This window comes from Pseudochaenichthys georgianus, chromosome 8, assembly GCF_902827115.2.
Source record: "Pseudochaenichthys georgianus chromosome 8, fPseGeo1.2, whole genome shotgun sequence".
NCBI lineage: Eukaryota > Metazoa > Chordata > Actinopteri > Perciformes > Channichthyidae > Pseudochaenichthys > Pseudochaenichthys georgianus.
Window position 1 is genome coordinate 33,611,222 of NC_047510.2, and position 11,931 is coordinate 33,623,152.

Genomic DNA, 11,931 nt, shown 5'->3' on the forward strand with positions numbered 1-11,931 from the left:
TGGTAGTATTTGTATGAAACCGAAATAAGAAATGCGTTTTTAGTTGTAATTCTGTACATTTTGTACAATTACTTAGAGGTAAAGCTGTGTAAATGAATACAAATAAACAGCCAAACATTGAATCAATATAGATTAGGCAACACATCTCAGTATCGTGGATCAGAACCATGTCTGTATAACGCTAGTAAACACTATCTAAAATCTGATTGGTCAAAACAAGCCACCTCGCAAGTGTCCTGTTCTCTGATTGGTCCGCCGCACCTACACCTCCCTCTGTTACGTGGCGTAGCCCCGCCCCCTCTTTCTATCTTTACGTTCTGCTGCCTTCCTGCACGTTTCTCTTCTGACACCTGGCACACACCGATCCTCCGTTATGTCTCTCGGTAAAGTTGCCCGGGGTTTGGTGCTTCCGGCCCGGGTCGCCCTACGGCCCGCCGCCCCGGTTCTCCACCGGAGCTACGCCGCTGTTTCCGAAGTCAGAGCCGTGCTGGAGAGCGAGCTGGAGGGGATCCGAGCCGCAGGGACGTGGAAAGCGGAGAGAATTATCACCTCAAAGCAGGGACCGCAGATCAACGTGGAGGGCAGCCGCAGCAGTGAGTGGGCTCTTCATGTTCTGCATTACTTTGTTGCAAGGCAATCTGATTGTCCTTGAACGCACCATTTGGTATATCTAGACATAGACATGTTAATGCAGCTAGTGACAACATCCACGAGTCAACATGTTTGGTTGTTTGAGCATACCCCCTAAATCGTTCAAGTAAATAAGTATTTTGGATCATACTAGGTAACTAGAATAACAAAGAGAGCCCCACTAGTTAACTAATACTTCAAAACAGACCCTAACTAGTCAGCATGTTTGCATTGACTAGTTAGCAACAATAGACTCTGTATAAAGGATAGCACAAATGTGTGTGAGAGAAAGTAAGTTCAATATGAGGCCAACCATGTCTTCCCGGACAAACAGACTCAAATTCAGTTTCTTTCCCAGGGCCATATGTGCACTAAATGCTGCTAATATTCAAATTTATATAAACCTTCCGTGTAATACGAGGGGAATCGTGCAATTTTAATTTATCTATTATTATTTATTTATGTACATATTCCCTTTTTTTAAGTCCCATTTATTGTTTTTATAGTGTCTTGTTGTTTTTATATTGCCTTGTTGTTGCGTGTTGGCACCTTGAGTCTGTTGTAATTTCGTTGTACTTGTATAATGACAAATAAAGTTCTATCTAACTAGTGTAACTAATGGAAATTGAAGTTGGAAGTCTATTGACCTTACTAGTTACCAGGTAAGCATCCTCAGGGTTGTTTATTAGTGTGCGTAACGTAAATCAAGCATGTGGGATAGAGTAGATTCCTGAGTCCTGATTGGTTGGTATTTTCATCCCAAGTCAGCAGGTGATCACAGCCCGTCCTTATCAACAGGGAGGGAGTTGAGCAGGTTTCACGTTTTAAATATTTGGGGATTTATTTTGATGCTCAGTTCGGCCGGGCCCATCAGGGGGATCAGGTATGCTCAAAGATAAGCCAGCGCCTGAGCCTCAATAGTTAACTAGTTGGCTTAAACATGTTTGCCTTAACTTGTTTAAAAAAGTGATTACAATTATTCAAAGTCAACTATTAAACTCCAAAGACACCACTACTTGTTAACTAGTGAGTATTTTGTCTTCGACTAGTAAGTTATCTCGTGAGGCGTGTTAAATATGTACTGTTTCACCTGGTGATTCCCTAAATACTAGATACATGAAATGCTTCATGTACTCGTGAAGTCTAAATACACCCAAGGTAACTAGTGATGTTTGTTTGTTTTTCTAGTTAACTAGTATGGGTCAAAATGTCCCTTTGTTGCACTAGTTGGGCTAATTTTGCCATAACTTGTTAACTAGTCTGACAAAAAGGCTGACGAGTAGAAGAAAGATGCCAAACTAGTGCAGAGAAAGAGCCGTCTGAATTCATGGATATGGAAAAACATCTGAAGCGGTTTGCCGTAGATACTAGTCGTTGTTTTCCAGTGTTTCTGTTCCTCCCACTTTGTTATCGAGGTGTTGAACTTGACTTATGTTGACTTAGTAGCTGAAGGTCGTGGCCCTTGCAGCGTTTCTTCCTCTATGTTTTCTTGGTGTTGACTCAAACTAGTTACAGTAACTGAAGTACTGTAAGGTCACCCGAGGACACGCAAGCCAGAATTGTCTTTTAAATGGCTTGAAACATGAACGATAATCAATTTAAACTTTTATCACAAAATGAAACATCATATGAATCGGAAAGCTACGTCCACTGCAGCTAGGCTCTGTTTTGTGTTTCGTATCGCCTTTGTTCACACTTTAGTTTGTACCTTTTCCAACATTTGACTCATTTGAATGGCCCTTTGACTCGAGGTCGTGGCCCCTCATGCGTGAAACTGAGGTAAAAACCCTCTGGATGGATGCATTGTTATTCTTTCACCCTTTGTTCTGACGTGTTAGCTTTTTTAGCTCTGTTGGCGCCCAAGAAAAAAAACACAACTTATAACGCAGGGTTTAAGTTGCTTATAGTGGTAATTGTTGTACAGATTTAAATGTCCTTTTCTCCCTTAATGTTCACCTCTTTCTTTCTCTTCCAGCCATATTGAATTTCTGTGCCAACAACTACCTGGGGCTGTCCAGTCACCCCGAGGTCGTTCAGGCTGGGATCGATGCTCTGAATACTCACGGAGCTGGACTGAGCTCTGTCAGGTTCATCTGCGGCACACAGGTATGATGGCTGCTAATAAGTATGGACAACAGCATATACAAAGCTTTATTGCAGCTAAATCTAATGAAGGGTATTAACTTTGCTCTTTTTTATAGGATCTACACAAGAATCTGGAGCAGAAGCTAGCTGAGTTCCACGAGAGGGAGGACTGCATCCTGTATGCTAGCTGCTTTGATGCTAACGCTGGACTCTTTGAGGTATTTAGTCTCTACTTGAGAGGGTTTCTCCCAAAGAGTAATGCAAGGATATCTTGAACCCTGAAGGCAGCAGCTCCCTGTGTCAAACAAATGTTTATGGTTCTTACACGTTTAGTTCAGCAGGATAATCTCCACATATTAACACCACTTAATGATTTCTGAAGTAAAAAGCTAACGTTAGGCGATAAAGGAGCTACAGCACGGTCACATGGCTTCACGTCACCACCGCTAAGCTAAAGGAGGCTAATGTTGGGCTATAAAGGAACTACAGCACGGTCACATGACTTCACGTCACCACCGCTAAGCTAAAGGAGGCTAATGTTGGGCTATAAAGGAACTACAGCACGGTCACATGACTTCACGTCACCACCGCTAAGCTAAAGGAGGCTAATGTTGGGCTATAAGGGAACTACAGCACGGTCACATGACTTCACGTCACCACCGCTAAGCTAAAGGCGGCTAATGTTGGGCTATAAAGGAACTACAGCACGGTCACATGACTTCACGTCACCACCGCTAAGCTAAAGGAGGCTAATGTTGGGCTATAAAGGAACTACAGCACGGTCACATGACTTCACGTCACCACCGCTAAGCTAAAGGAGGCTAATGTTGGGCTATAAAGGAACTACAGCACGGTCACATCACTTCACGTCACCACCGCTAAGCTAAAGGAGGCTAATGTTGGGCTATAAAGGAACTACAGCACGGTCACATGACTTCACGTCACCACCGCTAAGCTAAAGGAGGCTAATGTTGGGCGTGATGACGTTTAGTCGTCTCATTTAGACACTTGTTAGCAACCTCTGTTTTTAAATTCACCAGTGGGGTTACTGTTACTGACGTATTTGAACATTTGTATATGAATTGAAATTATTATTATTATTATTTGTATCTGAAATCTCTTCAGCTTGTGTTAACCACCCATCACTCTGACACTCAGGTTCTGTTGGGCCCGGATGACGCGGTTCTGTCCGATGAGTTGAATCACGCCTCGATCATCGATGGGATCCGACTGTGCCGAGCGAAGAGGCTGCGCTACAAACACATGGACCTCCGAGACCTGGAGACCAAGCTCAAAGAGGCTCAGGTGTGTGAGGGATTAGCTTCTACAGAAACAACTCGTATCGATTAGACATGGCAAGGATCACGATGAATGCTGGGACACACAGTATGTGATGGAGGTCAATCAGGTCAATCTCATATATCCATAGAGGCTGAACCATCATGTTCATCACATAGCTATCATCTGCCTCAAACAGTCCTGATGCTCTTCCAGGTCATCACACATCCTGTCATGTTCACAGCTACAGTTGATACCTTTGTTAGCATGCTACTCTCATGTTGGAAGAGGACATTCAGGATTTTCCCGTCAGTATTTGTCCATGTTGATTTCACACATGGAGCTGCTGTGATGCAAGTCAAATTTCAGACTTGATCCGACCACTAAAGTATTGTCGTATCCTCTTCAGTCGTCTCGTCTTCGCCTGGTTGTGACGGACGGCGTCTTCTCGATGGACGGAGACGTGGCTCCTCTCTCAGGAATCTGTGATCTGGCTGATCAGTACGGAGCCCTCGTGTTCATCGACGAGTGCCACGCCACCGGGTTCCTGGGCGCCCGAGGCAGGTGGGTCTCATCCAATCACCGCACACATTCTATTCCATTCTATTTCTATGTAAATACTGATATATTTTACTATATTTTTTGACCGGTAAATATCTCGGTGGGCCATTTTTAGAAAAGGTAGTTTTTGCAGAAGGTTAAAAGTAGTAAAAGAAATATTTTTGGGCTGTTAATTAAACGCAGTTCCTACAACGCTGTATCTACGAGATATCTTAGTTTGACTCCATACAAGTATACACCGTACATCATCATTATAAGTACAATAATATTCATTCATAAAATATCATGAAAATATCGAGTTTGTGGCCACTTCACGCAGCTTCAGTTGATCATAGTAGTTTTCTTAAAGGAATGGTCCACTCAAAAGATAATTAATCAAAACTTCAGTATTTAGTGAAAACGGAGTATTTGAGTTCGGACTCGTCAGCAGAGGAAGAAGTTTTGACCAATGTGAAGAGATTGATTGGGGGAATTCAGCAATACATATCAGTATGAAAATACGACACCCTCTGTCCTTAGACCCTCTGTCCTTAGACCCTCTGTCCTCAGACCCTCACATCGTACAAGGAAAAACTTCCGGAGAAAACCCACAGTTTAAAGGGAACATGGAGAAACCTCAGGGAGAGCAACAGAGGAGGGATCCCTCTCCCAGGACGGACAGACGTGCAATAGATGCCGTGTGTAAATTGAAAAGATAATACATTTGCAACATAGGTAGTCCAAATGTTTGGAAATGCATGTGTGTATAATAAGGAAGATGATATAAGATACTATATGTATGCATGTAGTACCACCCTTGCTAGCGATTCCCTCTCTAGTTTAGCATACTCAGCTTCGTTGTCCCTGGCCATAGAATTACGATTTTATGGGGCCGGAAAAAACTGGGGGGAAATACACACTAGCCGGTACTACGCTATATGGAAAGGCCACCAAAAACTGTCCTGGCCTGGATGCTAAAACGGGGCTAGCCGCTGCAATGGAAATGCGCTATAACATACCTTATTCTTACTCCGAGCACTACTTCTGCTCCTCCGTCGCTTATATAGTATATATATATATATATGTAATAGTTCTCTATCTGTGTTTTTCATTTTGGTTTGACTTTTATGTACGCACCACAACATCAAGTCAAATTCCTCGTACGTGTCAACCTACCTGGTGATAAACCTGATTCTGATTCTGATCACAATTTTTCTTATAAAATAAGTCAAGCCCAGGGAGAATTAGTGTTTCGTTGATATTCAAAGGATTCATGGCTTTATTCTTCATTGTTGTCCCTTTTTATTTGTCCCTTTGTCTCCAGTGAATCAGAACACCTGTATTCGTCCCACAGAGGGGAAATGTAGATTGTTACAGCAGAAAAGAGCCAAAGACGGATTAATGTTACCTCAGAAGCATGCATTAAAAGTATCAAGGATAACAGAAATTACACAATTTACAATCCTGTAACAGTTCTGAAGATTTAGCAGCCAGGTATATGACACAGTTATTAACGGCATATATTGCACATAGTTGGTATTTAACAACAAGGAGTGTTATAGTCTGTGTTGTTGTGTAGGGTTGGCAATGCAAACCTTAAATCTCAGGCTCTTCCAACAGTGCAATATACAATATACTTAGGACATAAAAAAAATAGATATAATGGTAATGCTAGTAAGTTGCAGAAGAAACAGACGTATGCATATGAGATATAATAGGATCAAATGAAATACACACTGTAATAATATATACATATGTAGATGATGTGGAGTAACAGATGTGCAGATAGACGGTGTATAATAAACATGATGTAATAGGAGGTGTCACTAAAGCTCTGAACTAATGATGTCCCTCCTGTGCTGCAGAGGAACAGACGAGCTGCTGGGAGTGATGGACAGAGTTCACATCGTAAACTCCACCCTGGGGAAAGCTCTGGGAGGAGCAGCCGGTACGTTTCTGTGTGATCCGTCACTATGACGATGACCTAATCTTTATTTTCATGAACAATGTACGCTAGAGGGGGACCTGAACAGTTTTTAAGCTTCTCCTTGCCCCTTTTGAACATGACGGAAACTTCTTTTTTTTCTTACCCTTTCTTTATTTTTTTATTTTGCTTCACTTTGTTATAATTATTATTGTTTGTTTTGTTTCTAACATGTTCAATAAATTCACTAATAAAAATAATAATGTTGATAACACACAAAATGTGGTGCAAAGATATATGAGACGATTGCAAATCTAGAAGTCTGGTACTAATATAAATATAAATATAACTCTGATATTCTCTCTCTCTCAGGGGGCTACACGGTGGGTCCCAAGCCGCTCATCGACCTCTTGAGGCAGCGCTCTCGGCCGTACCTGTTCTCCAACTCTCTGCCCCCCCCGGTGGTCGGCTGCGCCCTCCGGGCCGTGGAGATGCTGCTGGCGTCCAATGAGATCTCTCGGAGCATGACGGCCAAAACGATGAGGTGCGCTTCATTCAGGGGGGCGGGGGGTATGAAGCTCGCTACATCCACATTATTACTCGGCGTAGTACAGTACCATACTCTACCATACAATACAATAATACAGCGGCTCCAAACATTTTTCAACTCAGGGCCCACTTAAGAATCTAAAAAAAGTGTGTAGCCCACATTCAACCATAAACAATACGGAGGCTAAATAAAGTTCTGATTGGTCAATTCAGAACATGTGACGTGTTGTAAAGGACTGTAAACACCGTTGCTAAGGAGGACCGAGAAAGAGAAAGGAAAGGAGGTTCAAATAAAAAAGAAAAATCTTAATAATGAAAATGTTTCCACACAAATCATAATGTTTTGCAAATTATTTGGCGGCCCACTTGCAATGCCTCGGGAACCGCTGCAATAATACAAAGGGGCTTTATTGTTACGACCACATTTTAAACATAGTATTGCCAAAGCGTTCCGCACAAGCCGATATAACAGAGCAAAAACAAAAGAGACGCTAAACATAAATATATTAATGTACATAGCATTGTAGAAACATAAAAAGGCAGGAATAGGAATAAAAAGGCAGCAGGGTTGTTTCTAGGCATATCAGGGAATAAATACATCTCCTATATTTTTGTTTCACCTTGTTGAGTAACACCCACACGCTGCCTGCAGGCCATGTTATGTAACTATGAACATAGACAATGCATGCATACTGAATACTGTATCGTCAGAATTATAAATAGACTCACGCCTCATCTTGAAGGACTTTCTGATTCACCCTGGACACAGTCTTGACAAACTAGGGCTGAACCAAAAGTCTAACATTCAAAGCTTCTGTTTCTCGAAAGAAGAAGAAGAAAAAAATCAGATTGAATGATTTTGTTTTATCTTATTAAATCAACGCTGTGTTTCATAATTGTTACTACTGGGTTTTTATGTCAGTTTCAGCAGCCCATACAAACATCATCACACTGCTGATTTCTCCATTTCTTTAAGCTGAATCCACAGTTTATACAAAGAAATAAAGACGAGAGAAACATTAAAACGTTTTCTCCGTAATGTGTATTTCAGGTTCAGGAACAAGATGACGGAGGCCGGCTTCACCATCTCCGGCTTGGCTCACCCCATCTGTCCCGTGATGCTGGGCGACGCTCGGCTGGCGTCTCTGATGTCCGAAGACATGCTGAAGCTCGGTGAGGAGGCAGGGAACCACTGAAGCCATTCGATTTTGAAAGAGAATACACCGAAGACCTTCATTCAGCTTTACCCCACATTGTGTCCTGATATAGATTGCTGACTGACATGAGAGACATTTAAATCGAAGGATGTTACTTTGACGAAAGTTGAAATGTTAAGGATAAGTTCTTAATGTCCAGATAAAAGTAAACGACTGTAGATACAGTTTAAAATAGGAAGTATAAAGTGGAAATATTTCAAATATTGACAACAACATTGAGGGGGGGGGTTACCTTGGTTGGTGATTGGCTAATGGTTACACAAGAGAAAACATCGTTATGACATCATCAAGTGGCCAAAATCTGATCAGCTCATTTTCAGACAGGTTTTTATAGAAATGGATCAAAAAGAGAGAAAATCTTTGTTCCTGAAACTTTCAGAGTCTCTTTCCACAGAGGGGACACATGTTGATGTAGAAGAGACATGAGAAGAGGGGACACATGTTGATGTAGAAGAGACATGGAGAAGAGGGGACACATGTTGATGTAGAAGAGAAATGAAGAAGAGGGGACACATGTTGATGTAGAAGAGACATGAAGAAGAGGGGACACATGTTGATGTAGAAGAGACATGAAGAAGAGGGGACACATGTTGATGTAGAGAAGAGACATGGAGAAGAGGGGACACATGTTGATGTAGAAGAGACATGAAGAAGAGGGGACACATGTTGATGTAGAAGAGACATGGAGAAGAGGGGACACATGTTGATGTAGAAGAGACATGAAGAAGAGGGGACACATGTTGATGTAGAAGAGGGGACACATGTTGATGTAGAAGAGACATGAAGAAGAGGGGACACATGTTGATGTAGAAGAGACATGAAGAAGAGGGGACACATGTTGATGTAGAAGAGACATGAAGAAGAGGGGACACATGTTGATGTAGAAGAGACATGAAGAAGAGGCGACACATGTTGATGTAGAAGAGACATGAAGAAGAGGGGACACATGTTGATGTAGAAGAGACATGAAGAAGAGGGGACACATGTTGATGTAGAAGAGACATGAAGAAGAGGGGACACATGTTGATGTAGAAGAGGGGACACATGTTGATGTAGAAGAGACATGAAGAAGAGGGGACACATGTTGATGTAGAAGAGAGATGAAGAAGAGGATAGGTGCCCTTTAAATACCCTGTACCCCATTGCGCCATCCAGTGCTCACAATCAACAACCACAACAGACACATGGGTGCAACACAAGTCAAAGAATAAAGAGAGAAGGTAAAATGTCCCAGTTCTCTAAGCACTCCTTCTCTGCTCCACAGGGATTTACGTGATCGGGTTCTCCTTCCCAGTCGTGCCAAAGGGCAAAGCAAGAATCCGTGTTCAGATCTCCGCCGCGCACACAGACCAAGACATCGACCAGTGTGTGGACGCCTTCATCCAGACGGGCAGGAAGCACGGAGTCGTCTCCTGAACAACACGGGAAGATGTAATCCGGCAACCACAACGAGTTGCTGAACGAAGCGTTTGGATCTGCCTGTTACCCCCGACCTATGAATGAATGATGGTGACGGGAGGAATGGTTAGCTGTAGGTCAACGGAGGATATTGTTATTCATGTGTTTGCTTGGCCGGATAAAGCACATGTTGCTGTGTGTATGGGTTTGTATTTAAAATAAAGGGCTGCACATTTCATATTTCAAACCAAAAACGGAGATAAAGGGGAAGTATTTCTACTGAATCCTTGAATGTTTTGAGAAAAGATGGATTTATTTAGGCTATTTATTCATCCGTTCTACAGGTTAAGAGGATAAAGTCACAATTGGGAATGCAAGTACTCGTATAACGTTGCCTTATTATCATGAACTCATCTTTCAAAACCAGCTAAAGGACTGTTACTCTGTGCATGTGATTTCTAGTTAGAGGAAGACTTTCAGAAGTGTTCTTGTTTAATTCTCAGCTCTCATGAAATGTGACGTCACCCAAAGGTCTTGTTCTGTTTCAACACATGAGAGCTGCTTTGCCTTTTATGTCTTCGGAGATGCAACTGCAGATTTCCACATTCTGGATAAAGAAAATGATATTAAAGTCTGCCTTTGCTCAAACATGTGTCTTTGGTGTTAATACTTCATTTAAGCTTCACTGTGCAGAATGAAGCGTGTGCAGAGTTTGACCGTAGAAAGCTATATTCACATTAATCAGTTTCTCTGCACACCTTAAATCTCAGTTTCTGATATGTATCTGTGTGATTTGAGACAGCAGAACAAGTAAGAAAGCCAAAATGGCTGAATATGAAACCGTGTCCTTCTTTTTGTATATGTTTCAGTGTCTTAAAATATGTCTGTAGGGCAAACTACTAATATTGAGTTACCTTAGATTATAGTCTGACTGATCATATGTAAATATAAGGCCACCATCTGTCATTTTACCACACAAAAGTCACTCAGTTAGATTGTACTGAATCTATGTCCATTTTGAAATCAGATAACACTAAAATCCTGTCAAGAAAAGGAGATACTTCATAAAATAGGGTTATAATGATGGTACAGATATTAATTGTTCAAATGTGCGGTTTAATGTTGTTTTCATGCTTCTTCACCATCTGTCATTTCACACAAGAACAAACCAAGCCTCAAACTGACATAGTCGAATATTTTACAGAAACTAAATACAGTTTTCTCCATCTTCTTTATGAAACAGAGTTATTAAAGGCGGTACAAATATGTGTTGTTGTTCAAAATGTGCAGTTTAATATTTAATATCATGCTTCTTTGTTTGGTGCCACATGTTTCTTCTTCCTCCTCCTCTTTCTGTTGTCTTTTTCGCGCCACCACTCCACACAAGCCCCGCCTCTAAATCATATAAACACGTTTCAACCAATAGTAACACTCACTCAACTCCCATCCAATCAGAATCCATCCAAGGGGCGGGGCTAAACCCAACTCGCGGGAAACTCAGACAGGAAGAAGTTGACTTTTTCCCGCGGTGCAGACGCTGAGCACCAGTTTCTCTCTCGCACTTTAAATCCATCGTGGTTTTTTATTTAAATTACGGAAAACTAGCTTGTTTTTTTCAGTTCCTTTTCGTGTTGTTTACCGATCTGCTTCAGTATGTCTGGATTTGATGACCCCGGGGTTTATTACAGCGATAATTTCGGAGGGGGAGACGGGCATGGAAGCGAGGAAGGAGGGCAGAAGAAGACCCAGCTGAAGAAAAGGTTCCGAGAGTTCCTCCGCCAGTTCCGAGTGGGAACCGACAGAACCGGGTTCACCTATAAATACAGGTCGGTTCATCATCATTATATCGGTTATAACAGTGCAGGGGATGTGTGGAAAGAGCGTCATGGCTACCCTCAACAAAAAGTACTATAATTAAATAAACGTTGCAATCATCTAACTGCGCAATAGTGATACATAACACTTGACACATACTTTATTACACTATGCACTTCAAGCAATAATCAGCTGTCATATCTTTATTCATATTAATACAGTTATACTAGCAGAGGTAGACAAAGTAGGAATACCCTAGTATAAAAAAATACGCAAGTAAAAGTACTTGAAATCAAACAGAAGTACACAGTATGCACATTTTTCTATAATTAGGTGCTGTCACTAATAAATGCATATAAGTGTATTTAAATGTCGTCATTGGTCAATATAGACACCATTTTAGGGACACGTGATGCAGTATTATGCAACTTAGCTACCTAGTACAGTTTTTAAAATAAGCTCCATTCTGTTTACCTTCTGTTCTCTTGTTTTTGG

The 11,931-nt window shown here is 41.6% G+C and overlaps 2 protein-coding genes across 2 annotated transcripts in view; both read left to right on the top strand.

Annotated features, from left to right (window-relative positions):
* Positions 1 to 313: 313 nt before the first annotated feature.
* gcat (glycine C-acetyltransferase) lies at positions 314 to 10,269 on the top strand. Its single transcript, XM_034089095.2, has 9 exons — positions 314 to 593; positions 2,606 to 2,736; positions 2,832 to 2,933; positions 3,874 to 4,020; positions 4,403 to 4,557; positions 6,399 to 6,481; positions 6,830 to 7,001; positions 8,058 to 8,179; positions 9,488 to 10,269. Exons 1-9 carry the CDS (start codon positions 374 to 376, stop codon positions 9,637 to 9,639), a joined length of 1,284 nt encoding a protein of 427 aa, XP_033944986.1. The 5' UTR covers positions 314 to 373; the 3' UTR covers positions 9,640 to 10,269.
* An 854-nt stretch (positions 10,270 to 11,123) lies between these two features.
* The window catches only part of mcm5 (minichromosome maintenance complex component 5), a 15,209-nt gene continuing 14,401 nt past the window's right edge, over positions 11,124 to 11,931 (top strand). Inside the window, exon 1 of the mRNA XM_034089989.2 lies at positions 11,124 to 11,447. Coding sequence (XP_033945880.1) covers positions 11,275 to 11,447 — 173 coding nt within the window. The 5' untranslated portion in view covers positions 11,124 to 11,274. The remainder of the gene's footprint in view (positions 11,448 to 11,931) is intronic.